Here is a 15822-nt window from a genome sequence, read left to right on the forward strand (position 1 = left end):
CATTTAATGTGCTGCATTAAATTATGACGGGGTTTGACAAAATCTAGTAAATTAAACATTGATTTTAGGAAGAAGTTTAGTTTACGACATTCTACTTTAATTATGAAGTAAACTATGAGAATAAAGTGGAAATGTCGACTTTAATCTCGACATATAAGGCGAGAATAAAGTGGAAATGTCAACTTTATTCTCGACATATAGTTTGTTTTTTTCTTCCCTATGTCCGTATTTTTTTTTCTTCACCATGGCCCTAATATGATTCCGTAGGGCTATACCACAAATAGCATTATAAATGCAAGTTGCAGTCCGTATTAATGCACTTTGCCTAAATGATGGTTTAGTTGGTAAAGATGTCATCACCAAGTTGCACTTGTTTTATTTTATTTTAATTTGGTGAATAATGTGTAATGCACCTGGGCTTGAAGCCTTGAAGTAATAGTGCAACTAGAAGTAATAGTGCAACTATCAGTAATAATACTATTATTTATTTTATTGCTATTATTTATTAGTTTAAATATTATGCAGTTTAATCATGGTGAAGTTGTTTAAAAAGTCATTTTAACGTGTCAGTGGACAGAGATTGTTAACATTAACAGAAAGTATAGTTGGTTTACAAAAAATATTTACTATTTATTCCTTTTCTAAGACGTGGGGGGTATTTTTCGTATGTGGATTACTCGCTTAGCCGGATGTAATTGTTGACGATTTGGCCTGATCCTGGATCTGTCGGTTTTTTGAAACTCTTGCTGGAAGTGTTGTCATAGCAACACATCCAAATCTGCAAACCTGCTCGGAGCAGGTTTGTTCTGCGTAAACAAGGATTAGTTTACACACGTGATCAGTGACGGTGTGGAAGTCATCCAGTCAGGGCTTCGCCGTTCACGAATGAGCGACCAATTGATATTGGTGCGCAAATAATACGAAGAGAATTTCACATAAAGAGGGTTTTGCGCGATCGGCAAGATCCTTTATTGCCCCCGGAGGAAATTCTGTACGAAAGATACCGCTTTAGCCGAGGGGGAATATTGTACCTCAAAGATTTATTAGCTCCGTATATTCGAAGTCAAACTCGGCGAAGTCGGGCTCTCACAACCACACAGACAGTAGGCATTGCTTTGAGGTTTCTTACAAGCGGCACTTTTTTATATACTGTAGGCGATGCGGAACATCTATCGAAAAGTGCAGTTTGCCAGGCAATTCGTAAAGTCTGTTTGGCTCTGAAATATTTCCTTCAGGTTTTCATTGTGTTTCCTGGACACCTGCGTGTGCAGACAATAAAAGAGGCGTTTCATGCCATTGCAGGTAGGTAATACACAGGCAAAAACACCCACAGTTCCATAAAGAATCCCACAATCAGCCTAACATTCTCATTACCAGGATTTCCAAATGTGATAGGGGCACATGGAACTGATCAGAGTGGAGTTTGATCAAACATTATTTGGAAAATGTACCTCTCCTCCTGATGAATAATCAGACACAGTGTCTTCAGCAAATATTTGACCTTTGTCAATATCTCGTTGGTCAGACACAGGTTCAAGGGATATGACATTCCCTGCAACTGACCCAACAAAAAAAGAGGGTTATATGGAACATACCTATAGCACACATGGAGGACAAATATGCAATGACCATCCTTTACCTGAAATGAAGTGACCACTGCATCCTGCCACTGGTTCTGAGGAGGAGCTTCCCCCTGGAATGCCCTGAGAAACAGGGCGATGGGCATTTTGCTGGAGAGCCAACTCTTCTGCAGGGGTTAGGTCTGGACCGCGTGGACCTCCACCTGTTTTTTGCTTGTCTGCCTCCTTATTAGCTTTAAAATTAATGTTTTTTATATTATATATGATTCTTTATGTCAACAATTCTTTAAATAGTTATATACCAATATTTACCAGTTTGAAGTATATTCTTGTACTTCACTTTAACCTGTTCCCATGTTCTCCTTGTGCTCACGTTTGATCTGGAATTATGACATATTAAATAATAATTAATCTGACACATAGGAAATGAAACGCTGCATTCACTAAGTACAATGTACACTACTTAGCGTTTAATTTTTTCGGCCACTTTTTGCCAGCCGTCTTTTCTGGTCTGGGCTGCTTTTGCAGTATTACCGCTTGTGTATATTAAATCTTGAAATTCTTCGTGTCCTTCGAATAAAAGGTCTTGCGCCGCGTGTGTGAAAAAAAATGCGCCCGTTCTTTCGTCATTTTGTTACAGCCTATCAAAGACTTGCTGATCATGTTTTCTAGACTCGATATATATGGGCTTTTCACTCAGCGCGGGCGCGCGCATTCATCTCGTATGATTAGATCCAGCTACACTAATCTAACACACAGCTGCGTTTGAAAAACCGACTTATCTGGATGAGTTTCACTGGCATTAACTCATTCAAGATGAGGCACTTGATCTCGGATGGTTTAAGCGACATACGAAAAATACCCCCATGTTCAGTGCAATACAACTTTTGACAAGCACTTCTGGATATTTTACTAAGTCTAAATGCCTCTTTGGATGGTTGAAAATATGTTGTCAAAATTATAGTTTAAGTTTTTGCAAAATTTGTTCAATAAAAAGGTTCTATATTTTGACTGCATCTGTCATGCAACGTGATTCCTTCTCTTCATTAGTGCCACCCCCTTGAAAACTATCACTTTATGGGGCCATGCAAACCTATATTAATACTTGTGTGCACATTAAAAAAATTTTTTGTACAATGTATAGTGCTCTTGACCGTGGAATAGGTTATTCTTAGCCAGTAATTGCAGTGGAAAATGTGGTTAACATCCACTCATGCATGGGGGAAAAAAATACCGTCAAATACCGTGAAACCGGGATAATTTTGAAAAATACCCTGATATAGAATTTTGGTCATACCGCCCACCCCTAGCTGCCACATAGATGTGTTTAAGCTTTCTAAAGCTTGCTTTAGAAATACAAAGAGGACTATTTTATTTATGTTAGGTAGAAAGCCCAGGGGGGACTGGGCGGTCTTGTGGCCTGGAACCCCTGCAGATTTTATTTTATTTCTCCAGCCGTCTGGAGTTTTTTTTTTGTTTTTTCTGTTCCCACCTGGCCATCGGGCCTTACTCTTTTTCTATGTTAACTAATGTCTTATTTTAATTTATTTTGTCTTTTATTTTTCTTTTCTTCATTATGTAAAGCACTTTGAGCTACTTTTTTGTATGAAAATGTACTATATAAATAAATGTTGTTGTTGCTTGCCTTTGTGTTATAGTGGCAACAACACACCTGAAGGCACAACTATTGTTGTGACTCTTGGTCTTTGAAGAATTCAATACAGTGATCCCTCCTCCATCGCGGGAATTGCATTCCAGAGCCCCCCGCGAAAGGTGAAAATCCGCGAAATAAAAACCATATGTTTATATGGTTATTTTTATATTGTCACGCTTGGGTCACAGATTTGCACAGAAACACAGGAGGTTGTAGAGAGACAGGAACTTTATTCAAACACTGCAAACAAACATTTGTCTCTTTTTCAAAAGTTTAAACTGTGCTCCACGACAAGACAGAGATGACAGTTCCATCTCACAATTAAAAGAATGCAAATATATCGCAGAGAATGTTAGAGAGAGAGAGAGAGAGAGAGAGAAGCAAACAATCAAAAATCAATAGGTGCTATTTGGGCTTTTAAGTATGAATGTCAGAGAGAGAGAGAGAGAGAGAGAGAAAAGAAAACAATCAAAAACCGATAAAAGCTCGAACAGCACCTAAGTATGCGAAGCACCGTGCGGGAAGCATATCGCTTGAGAAAGCAGCTGCACGTTAGCCCAGCAAGGAAGGGAGCAATGTGAAGATAGTCTTTCATCATTTTTTTAGACGAGTGTCCGTATCCTCTAGGGGTGTGAACAGCCCCCCTGTTCACACCCCCTCCGTCAGGAGCAGAGAATGTCAGAGCAAGACAGAGAGAGGGAGAGGGAGAGAGAGAGAGAGAGAGAGAAAAGCAAACAATCAAAAATCAATAGGTGCTGTTTGGGATTTTAAGTATGCAAAGCACCAGATCGCACAAAAAAGCAGCCACAAGTAAGCCCAGCAAGGATGGGAGCAATGTGAAGGTAGTCTTTCAGTGTTTTTTGAGCAGTGTCCGTATCCTATAGGGGTGCAAACAGCATATTTGAGGAGTTTTATTTAATACGTAATACGTGCTCTGATTGGGTAGCTTCTCAGCCATCTGCCAATAGCATCCTTTGTATGAAATCAACTGGGCAAACCAACTGAGGAAGCATGTACCAGAAATTAAAAGACCCACTGTCCACTGAAACCCACGAACCAGCAAAAAATCTGCGATATATATTTAAATATGCTTACATATAAAATCCACGATAGAGTGAAGCCGCGAAAGTCGAAGAGCGATATAGCAAGGGATTACTGTACAAATGTGAAAGGAGTAGGCTAGGTGGAAAAAGGTTTTTTAGTTGCGGATCAACTTAAACAAATTATTCCTGTATTTCAGCCTGTGTGCTTAGCAACATGAGGAATAAAATCCATTTAACAGCAGTGGCATCTCAACCATGCCTTCAGATATTGTGTGTGTTTTTCAAATGCTTTATTGCAGAGTCATAGATACAACCTATTTTACTGGTACATAGCTGTTAAGTTGTTTAATTTTACTCCAATATAATCTGACTCAGCTGCAACAGGCAAAACGTGTTCATTTTTCCAATTTTAAGGAATAGTGATGAGACAGAAATATGGACTTTGCCAGATACACACCTTTGATTGCCATCCATTATAATGAATTAAAATCTCCGTTTCAGGACACTGAGATAGACCAACTTTTTTCATCTTCTTTTGCTATTAATGTGGACGATGTTCCAGAGGTTTTATAATGGGAAGCAATTGATCTCCAGTGCAATAGTGAAAACAAAACATATCTCTTGTTGGTGTTTAGACGTTGCTCACAATAACTTTTGATAAAATGTTTTATAATTAAACTATTTTTTGAAACAAATAGTTATCATTAACATGAAACATGCTAGATCGCCTGGGTTCATAGGCACACCCAAATTTTATAGGCCCACTATATGAGTCATTCACAACCTGGCCCACCACCAAAAAAGTTTGCCCAACCCTGCCGCAGAGATTGCAAAGAGCTTATTATAAATGTACTTCATTGCTGTGCTTTATATAGTTCAGAGTTCCAAGTTAGAAGCAACTATACTGTAGTATATGATCAATGTTGACAACTGTAAATTTGGGCACATGACCTTCCTGAAGCCATTTGTTCACATCATTTAGTCAATGAAGTGTACAAGTCCCCTTGTCAAATCTGGCAGCAAATCAGCAATTATTGGTTTACTTAGGTCCTTAATTATTGTTTATATTTTGCAACTTACTTCAGCATTTTGATGATATTATTGTTGTGTACCATATGCACAAATATGTTCCACAGGTGATGTTATCACAAATATTTTCTGCAGTAGAACTGACATACAAGGTACATAAAAACATACAGCATTCTCTTACGTGGCCTGATAATAAAAAGTTCTATTATACTATGGTGCTATTCACTGAAATCCAAAACATGGGTCACTTCATTCTACATCAAACAAGTACATTAGGTATGACAAAACCTACGCAGATTTTCATTGTGGCAGATGATTGGATAAAAATCTGCTTTGGAATCTCTTTCATTACAGGTTGAAACAATGGACAAGGGCTGCTCAAATGGCAATCCTGCCGATTGGGCATGTTTCATCTGTCCCCAAACCATACTCCAAAACATTTTTTTCCAATTATATTAAAAGTCATGCAGAACATATAAACATCAAGCATCTCTAAAATAAAGCATGTGCCCAGGGCCAATCTGGCATTACCATGTTCTTGTTGTTCTGATATCATAAAGGAGTAATTAATGATCAAAGGCACATGACTTCACATGTTTAACAACTGTTTAAAAAACTGGCTTCCTCAATAATTTCAAATATAGGATTTTTTGTTTGTCTGTTTCCATGTGTTTTTGTGAATGATAATATATTTCTACAAATGAAATTGTGCTCTTTTTCTGTGTAAGTCCTGGCTTCTGATATCAGAGGATTTGTTTAAAGCTAATTGGCTGAAGGCAAATGAGTGTCTTGCAAAATCAGAAACCAACAATATCAAATTCAGTCATGCTGTCAAACTCAAAGTGGGAAGTGCTGAATTCATGTTATCAAGATACGCAAGGCACAGGAGAGACTTCATAATGAAATTAAATAATTCACTCCACAGTGAAATGTATGTATTCCAAATCCTCTTTAATAAAATCCCTGTGTGCGTCCAGGTGTCCGTGTGTGGGTGTCTTCTGGTGAAGTGCGCATGCCCGGGGCACGGTGTGATGCGTGATATTACCGTCACAGAAAGTTAGAGGCGTTTTACGGAAATACAAACCAGTATTACTGCAAGAGGAAATTAAAGGTACACAATACAGTGACGCATATTACAGCCACATACAAGCCAGTATTACTGTCAGAGGAGATTAAAGGCATATTAACGATGCGCACGCCTGTATTACTGCCAGAGAAAATTGAAGGTATATTACGGAGGTACAAGCCAGCAGACATACAAGATGGGATCCTTCAATAAGGGCGCGCACAGGCATCCTTCAATAAGGGCGCGCACAAAAAGGCGAGCCTCAAAAGGGCGACCTCAATTGGGCGCAGCAAATAAAGGCGCGCGTAAATAAAGATCTGCACCTTTGTTGCTCTTCACATATTCCAGAGCCATTTGAACTAAATTATCTACGAACGCCTTTATTCGCCGCGCTCAATTGAGGTCACCCTTTTGAAGCTCGCCCTTATTGAATAGAGCCGTACAAGACAGTATTACTGTCACAAAAAATTAAAGACACACAATACACGGCGGCAGCCCACGAAGAACGGTCAGCTCAGCAAGTAAACATCAACAAAAGAAAGGCTGAAAGAAAGAAAAATACGACCAACAAAAAGAATGAGGTCAAAGTCCCTTGCCATTTAATACAGACTATTCCTACTAATGTTTATGCACTACTGTTCTAGCACCCGTTATTGTAACGGGCTAAATGACTAGTAATTATATATTATTGATCCTATACAATTTCAGACACCTAACTCCCAGAAAGAGTCTTCAGCTCTTCGGCTGCCTTGGTGGGGAGGATAGAATAGCAGGCTGCTTGCTGCTTGTGCTGATTGACATATTTGCAAAACAAAGACACTGATAAGGAGATGCCAGGGAATTTAAGGTGGCCCAGGGATTCTAGTGTTAAACAAAAAGTCAAACAGACATTCAAAACCCCAGGGGTGCAAAAATCAGGGCAGTGCTATTCATAATAAATAATTCATAAAATCAGGTGATGTGAAGAGGTTAAAAGTCAATAAACAACAATCAATAGATTCATAAAAATATGATTAAAAATCAATGGCAGGAATCTATCCATCTATTAAAAACAAACAGGAGCCATAATATCATTTTCTTACAGCCAATTCCTCCTCTTCTTACCCAACATGGGTCTTGCAGGTAGAGGAGATGTCCTCCCGACAGACACAGTCAACCCTCATATTATGCTCAGGTCCAAATCGCCAGTCTTTGTCCATTCACGAGGTACTACAAACCTTGCTCCCTCATCTCCCGCTGCCACTCCTCAGCCTTACAAGAGAGCACTACTGGAGGATTTGGTCACTCCTGCTCCTACATCGCTCAACAGAAGGAACCCTCAGCCCCCTTTTCTGCACACCCAATTCTGATATTTCCTTTGACTTTAACCTCTGATTTTTCATTTTTTTCCACCCCGATTCAAAGAGTAGGCTCCATTTTATATTGTATCTGGGTGCAGGTGCTGCAATAACTGACTCTGAGTTTTGAACGAAGCCCCCGAGTGACTCGCCTGCGCCTGCATGTGAATGTGCGATCAGCCAAGCACCTAAACCAACCTCAGAGTGGTGCATTCCCATTTTCAAAGGGATCTGTGCCCACCTGGAGCCTATGCTCCCCAAATTAATAATTTCATTTAAAAACAAACAACGGCACAAATCTCTTTCATCACAGGGTTTTACAGTGGAGCGTGGCCAAAAAAGTGTTTGTTAATTAAATGTTAACTGGTTGTTAGAGAAACCTTTTTAATTGCGCAATCACCAATGAAGCAAGTAATTTATTATTTCTTGGGTTACAAGGTACTGGCATTCCTAAAGTTGAGTCCTTGGTTTAAAAATGGTCATAATTAAACAACTTTCTTGAGAAACATGTTAGTCTATTGTTTTATTTATTTATTTATTTATTTGCAGAATGGAGGTTATCCTATGTGACAGATTGACATGAATCTCAAAATTTTATGCAAAGGTCTTTACCACTGCCTTGAGTGAAGAAGGCAATCTGTATCTAACCAGAATAGAAAAAAGAGGAAGGCCCAGATGCACGACTGCAGTAGAGGAGAAGTACATCAGAGTCTTAAATTCTCTAAATACCTATGTCATCTGCAACAAAGAAAAGATTGCTCTAGGATGCTGCCCATAATATGCTTTTCCAGTCATCTTCTGTCCAATGTCTGTGTTCTTTTGTCCATTTTAGCCTTTTCTTTTTATTTGACAATGTCAGGTATGGGCAGAGAACCTCTGTGTTTTTCCAAGCTGATTCTGGGGATCGTCAGAGTTGTGTTCTTGCTCCTACTCTGTTCAATGCTTGTATGGACTGGGTGTTGGGAAAGGTCGTGGGGTCCAGCGACTGTGGGGCATCTATGCCATTTGAACATGAGTTGTCATTTGAACATTTTTTTTCAATCTACAGGCAAGATCAAAAAAAAAAAAAAAAAGTTCAAATGACAACTCATGTTCAAATGGCATAGCATGCCTGTACTCCACTGTCTGCATTTTCCGTATTATGCACCATAAAGCGCAGGACAGGCAAGATCAAAAGAAAAATTTTCAGATGACAAGTCATGTTCAAATGGCATAGAGTGCCTGTACTCTGCTCTGCCTGCATTTTCAGTATCATGCACCAAATTGTGGAGTATAGGCACGATCAAAAAAAAAAATGTTCAAATGACAACTCATGTTCAAGTGGCATAGTGTATAGGCAAGATCGAAAAATCAAAGGCTGCTTCTTCTTTTTGGGGGCATAGACCGTCAGCATGGCGTTGTCAGACCTAAACACTAGCGTGGCGAATTGCTCACATACTGAAGTGACTTCAGCTGCAAGTGGAAGTCCCATTTAACTTATGGTGCCAAGTACAGTTGTGTTGTGTTACTGCAGTCTATTAGCTGGAGAAAGCTGTGTCCATTATGTTGTTGGACTTAAGTGCAGCATTTGACACCATCGACCATTCTATTTTACTACACTGGCTAGAAAATGATGTTGGGCTTACAGGCACCATGCTTGCTTGGTTTAGGTCTTATTTATCAAATCGATTCCAATATGTACAGAAATGTGCTGACAGTACTCCATCATTATACACAGAAGTTCAATATGGTGTCCCGCAGGGCTCAGTACTAGGACCTTTACTGTTTTCACTTTACATGCATCCATCTATCTTTAGGAAACAATGTTAATTTTCACTTGTATGCAGATGACACCCAGTTATACTTTTCATTTAAATCAGATGAACTTTCTCCGATGTTGTCTTTAATTAGTTGTGTTAGCGAATTAAAGGAGTGGATGAATGAGAACAACTTGTCTTTAAATACAGGTAAAACAGAGATGTTAATTGTTGGGAGGGAATGACGCTGATCATAACAATATTTTGTCATCATTTAACTCAGTTGGAATCCCAATTAATTTTACTGAATCAGCCCACAATCTAGGAGTTATCTTTGACTCTAGCATGTCATTTAAAGCGCATATTACAAAGTTGTCCAAAACATGTTTCTTCCATCTTAAAAATGTTAGGAAATTAAGGCGCTTTCTAAATAAACAGGATTCTGAGAAATTAATTCATGCATTTATCTCTAGTAGGATTGACTATTGCAATGCGGTGTTCACTGGATGTTCAAACTGTTCTTTATACAGCCTCCAGTTAATATAAAATGTGGCTGCAAGAATTATTACAAGAACAAGAAAATACGAACACATAACTCCAGTTCTTAAATCCTTACACTGGCTCCCGGTTAAGTTTAGGGAAGATTTCAAAATCCTTCTTTTAACATATAAAGCATTAAATTGCCGAGGTCCGGCTTACTTGTCTGAACTTATCATGACTTACAAACCAGAGCGCACATTAAAATCTCAAGATGCTGGTCTGCTTATGGCTCCAAGGATTAATAAAATAACAATGGGAGGTTGAGCTTTTAGTTACAGGGCCCCTAAACTGTGGAATGGTCTGCCTGTTACTATAAGAGATGCCCCTTCGGTCTCAGCTTTTAAATCCCGGCTGAAGACTCACTACTTCAGTTTAGCAAATCCTGACTAGAGCTGCTGATTAACTGTGCAGACTGCATCTCTGTTGTTAGTCATTAGCACTAAAACATAAGTAACATGATAGTTAGAATTGGATACTAACCCTCACCTATTCTGTTTCTCTTCTCGGTACTCAAATGTGGCACTTGGTGCCACAGCCCACCTCCCAAGTTGTTTTGCCTGCCTAAGGTAAAGTCATCCCTGATGGAGGACCGCAGGAATCATGAGAAAGAGGGGTCCTTTCATCGGATAGGCTGGCCCAACATTGTTTCAGCCGTGGAATGGCCAAATGGGGGAGACAGCTTGATGGATGAGGTCTCCAGGAGTCTAAAGTTATCCAAATCTTATTATGTGGTATCATCTACTGTTAAATTCTGCTCTGTAAATCTAAAAAAATTTTTATTTTTTATTGAGGATTTGTTCTGTTTTGTGTATTTTATTGTATTGACCCCCTTCTTTTGACACCCACTGCACGCCCAACCTACCTGGAAAGGGGTCTCTCTTTGAACTGCCTTTCCCAAGGTTTCTTCCATTTTCCCTACTAGGTTTTTTTTTTGGGAGTTTTTCCTTGTCTTCTTAGAGAGTCAAGGCTGGGGGGCTATCAAGAGGCAGGGCCTGTTAAAGCCCATTGCGGCACTTCCTGTGTGATTTTGGGCTATACAAAAATAAGCTGTACTGTATTGTATTGTAAGAAGCTGTCTGTTGCTACAGTCCTGCCTTTGTCCAGTCTGATAGCGGCTACGGGATATTGTATCTTTCATTGCTGGTACAACAAGCATTTCTGAGCAGGCATCAGCCACAGCACTGTTCTTGTGAAAAAAATGGAGATAAACACCATCAACTCAGAGAGGCAACTTCATTGTACCACGTGAACGTCACTGAGAGAATAAAACCGAATAATAAAAAAAAAAAAAAAAAAGTGCTTTTACAAGTAGCCAAAATATACATAAGGTGTTACAGACTCAAATCAAATGTATGTTTTTGTTATATTGTAGAAATAATAATAATAATAATAATTTAATAATAGCAGCTCACTACTCAAAACACAGAGTGCCCGGTCTCGAACCCGGGACCTTCGGGTTATAAGGCAGCAGTTCTTACCTCTGCACCATTCAAGAATACATGTAAAATCCCTGTCGACTGGTATTTGAGCTTGAGTTTTTTAACTCATTGACAGCCAAATATACATTGAATGCTTTTTTTTTTTCTTTGGTTATATTCTTGAATAAAGCACACGTGTTTATTTGATATTTGGACTAAAGTCTTCACACATTATACACTTCTCGCCATTATTAGTATAACACGGAAAAAGTTTCTGCTTCAGGTATGTATGTGTTCAGCATTTCTTGCATTTCCTTTCATCCTACACTTACCCCGATCTTTGTAGACACGGAACACACACAAAATGCATGTATTCCAAATAACGACATATTGTATTATTTACCCTATACAACTCCAGGCACATCACATGCAAATAAGGAGACTTGGCTTGAGCTGGGAGAATTTTTTGCCCGCAAGCTGAGCTACATCAATGTGGAGGATGGGACAGCAGGGTTTGCTGGTTGTGCTGATCGACCCATTTACAAAACAAAACATGCTGATTGTAGAGGTGTGAAGTGATTTAAGGTGGGCTGGGATAACGAGTTTTTTCGTAGGCTTCAGGAATTCTAGTGTTAAACCAGGTGAAGCTAGGAAAGACAAATTGTACTGTATAAGCTTTAGGTACTGCATTAATAATGCAAGAAAACTTGAATATGACCTACTTGAACAGAATTAGCACTCTTTTTCTAATCTAGAATAGTACATTCCGGAAGTGTCAGATGGTCCATTACAAATGCATCCGCATGAGACCTATGAACTTAAAATTCCTGGTCTTTTTAAGAGGAGTATTGTAGGTCTTTATATAATGCGAAATGATGAACAAAGACTATTGAAACCACCTGTAATGAATTTCCTGAAACACATCAGAAAAGAAAGTGCTTAAAGTGGTGACTAGACTGTTAAAAGGAAAAAGCAAAGAAAAAGAGAATAGATTAAAACCTAAGAATACTTTTGCTCAAGCTTCTCTTCTTCCAGAACCTGTTTGAGATAAAAGGAGTAATTGATGCAAAGTTCAGCATAAGCAAAGGAGAAAAGGAAAAACATTAAATCCTAAGAGAAATGGCAATTTTATGGAATCACACACACACTGGTGGCAAGAGGTGTGTGCATTATAGTATGAGATTTGTAAACATACTTAGCCTATACTTTTATCAAAATGCACAGTACTTACCTCACTTGCTTCAGTTCCTTGGGTATCTGTGCTGTCTCTGGCTAGAGCCACTATCACATTACTCTTCTCTCCAGCCCAGTGCACAACCATTTGGTTGTGGGAATCGTTCAGACTAACCTGCCACAGAAACAAACATTAAATTTCTCTGAGCATGTTCTGAATTAAGTAAAAACAATTAGCAGTACCTTGAGAAGTCTTAGGTATCATATTTCTTTTATTAAAGTGTAAAAATTTTGTTTTTTATTTGTTTTCTGCATTAGTGTGTTGTTAGAAGACAGCAAACATCAGATTTCAAAACACTCATTTTTAAAATTGTAAATGTTACAGAAAAAATTGTATTGCATTAAAGAAAGAGGTTTTAGGTAATAGATCACTTTTCTTTGTAGGTGTACAGTCCAGTATTAAACAAAAGTTAACAAACAAGTGCTAATAACTAGTGATATAATGAGCTGAATGAAGCAAACTGATAACATGGCAACAAGACAAGAGGTGGTCATCTTATATAGGCAAGGTCTTTCTCAAGCAGACTTTTCATGGCAGACTGGGTTCAAGATGTGCTGTCCAAGCTCTTCTGTAGAAGCACAAGAAAATGGGCAAAGTCAAGGACCAGAAATATGGTGGTTGACTTTAGACACAAAATGCAGAAGAAGAAACATCAATACATGTCTTTGAAACTGGATTAAGTCTACAGCTGCAATCAGATCTGAACTCACAGAACCAAGTACATCCCTCTACAGTCGACAGAGGCATTGTCAGAAATGGTCTTTATGAAATAGTTTCTGCCAAAAAGCCATTCCTGTGAAGCGGAAACAAAGCCAAAAGACTCAACTATACGCAAAAACAAAGACTGAGTGCACAACAATGGCACCAAGCACTCTGGACTGACAATTCAACATTTGAAATTCTTGGCTTAAACAGAAGGCATGTAGACCAATAGAGTACTACATGGATGAATGTCTGCAGCCAACAGTGAAGCAGAGCAGAGGTTTCCTGCAGATTTAAGATTGCATTTCTGCTGATGATACATAGAAAGGGCAAAAACTACTTAGGATTCAATCTTTTCCATTACAATATCAGTGCTATGTTTACAAGCCTTAAGTTTTACCCAGTTGGCCATTCTCTCTCTTTCTCAGGGGTCGGGGTCGACTTGTTTTTCAATCCTATTTTTTGTAAAAATTGATCGATTTGTATGAATGATTACAATAAAATTAATAAAAAAAAAGATTGCATTTCTGCAAAATGATATGGTGATCTGGTAAGAATTAATGTAATCCTCAGTACTGAGCACTAAAGCAGATTCTTATCCATCACACAATACGATCAGAGAGGCATCTGATCAGATCCAACTTTATTTTGCTGCAGGTAAGAATTAATGTAATCCTCAATGCTGAGCACTCGAGCAAATTCTCATCCATCACACAATACCATCAGAGAGGCTCTGATCGGATCCATCTTTATTTTGCTGCAGGTTAATAATGCCAAACACACAGTTAAAGTCATTAAAAAATATCTTTAGCAAAAAAAGGAGTTCTGTGACAGGAGGGATGGTCTCCACAGAGACCTGAATTCAACATCAACAATGTTGTCTGGGATTACCTGGAGAGAGGAAGGACATAGGACTGTCAAAATAGACAGCATGCAGTAGAACAGTGTCAAGTTCTCCAAGTTACCAGCTTATTATAAAACTGTACAAGAGTGTAACTAAGAGAATGAATGCAGTTTTAAAGACAAAGGGTGGTCACACCAAACATTTATTTCATTTAAGTTTTAACTGTGCACTGCTCTGAAAGTAACATTTTTATACTTAGAAATCAGTATTATTTGTAATATTTTTTACAGGTTTTTTTTTTTTTTTTTTTTTTTTTTTTTAACCACACAGTTAAAAGTTTTGCACAGTATTCTACTCAAGTAAATGTATAAAACCCACTTGGGATGCAACTCACAAATTAATTTTCACACTTAGTAATATGCCTGTTTAATCATTTTCAGACTATTAACAATCATGGCAATATATAACTAATATTTAATAGAAATGTCAAGATATCACTCTTCAACATGATCAGACATTATTCATTTTTGTTGTGTCCCACATAATGCATTTACCATCAACTGTCTCAGCTGCACAGTAAAATAGAGAGAGCAGTCCCCTTCTACATTCAGTTTTGAAGACTGATTCAGTTGTATCAGAATTATATTCAATAAAATCAAAAAAAACATTTATATGAATCTTTTAGCTAGTTAGAAAATAATCCTTTACTGATTACAGCAGGTGTATAACTATCATTTAGGACACCATTAAATTGTTAAATCTATACTGTATATGCCTGAGTTCCAAGTCTAACAGCCTCTTCCTCATACAGGACCCTGGAAATTTATAGGTCAAAAACTCTTATCATTAACTGGATTTACTAGTTCACACACTTAAAAAGGACCTGGCAATATATATAGCAATTACATGGGAATGTGGCTCTGAAGTTTTTTTTTTTTTTTAAATTGTCAGGTACTACCAATATCACAGATGTTTTTGAGTAAAGGAAAACAGGCTGGGGAGCAACACCGATTAAGTTTTGTGCTTGTTCTATTATTTCAGTTTTCCAGATAAATATTTATTTTTTGCACAATGCACCCCAATCACAAATACATGTTTAAGGTGTAAACAAAAGTACAGCTAGGAAACTGAAAAGTAGTGCAGTCAGATAAGAAGCAGTAAGGATGCAAGGACATATGCTTGCTGCATTTTCATATTTTTGGAAAGCTGCAAGAGTTTTTTTTCCAAGGGACAAGTGCCAAGCACCTTGCATTTCACTCTGCTTTTCACTCATCTGCTGGTGCAATAATTCCAGATTATTGACATGAAAGGGGCTGTAAAGTAAATGGCCATATTCAGCCGAAAGTGAAGTTAACAATTCTTGGCTCAAAAAGCATGGTGCATGTCCCTTTTCCTACATTTTACCCAATTTCCAGAAGTTGCTTACTGTTCTAGAAAATTGCACAAACCTCAGTTTCTTTAGTTCCCTTAAGAGGCAATGAAGGTATTCAGGCTTTACCTGGAAATGCTGTGATTGTGTTCACATATTTGTCAGCTGCAAAAATTCTCAAGAACTATACTATGTCTTGAAAATGACTGTGAATCTTCAATGGGATTCTTGACATATGCTTTATTTACAGATGGGCCAAACACAGCAACT

At 38.2% G+C, this 15822-nt stretch overlaps 1 protein-coding gene across 2 annotated transcripts in view; it reads right to left on the reverse strand.

The window, feature by feature from the left end:
- The window catches only part of sorl1 (sortilin-related receptor, L(DLR class) A repeats containing), a 226452-nt gene that overhangs the window by 174309 nt on the left and 36321 nt on the right, over positions 1–15822 (reverse strand). For both annotated transcript variants that reach the window (XM_051932187.1, XM_051932186.1), the window contains exon 2: positions 12635–12751. In XM_051932187.1, the coding sequence (XP_051788147.1) occupies positions 12635–12751 (117 nt within the window). The remainder of the gene's footprint in view (positions 1–12634; positions 12752–15822) is intronic.

This window comes from Erpetoichthys calabaricus, chromosome 9 (genome assembly GCF_900747795.2).
Source record: "Erpetoichthys calabaricus chromosome 9, fErpCal1.3, whole genome shotgun sequence".
In the NCBI taxonomy this organism is placed as follows: domain Eukaryota; kingdom Metazoa; phylum Chordata; class Cladistia; order Polypteriformes; family Polypteridae; genus Erpetoichthys; species Erpetoichthys calabaricus.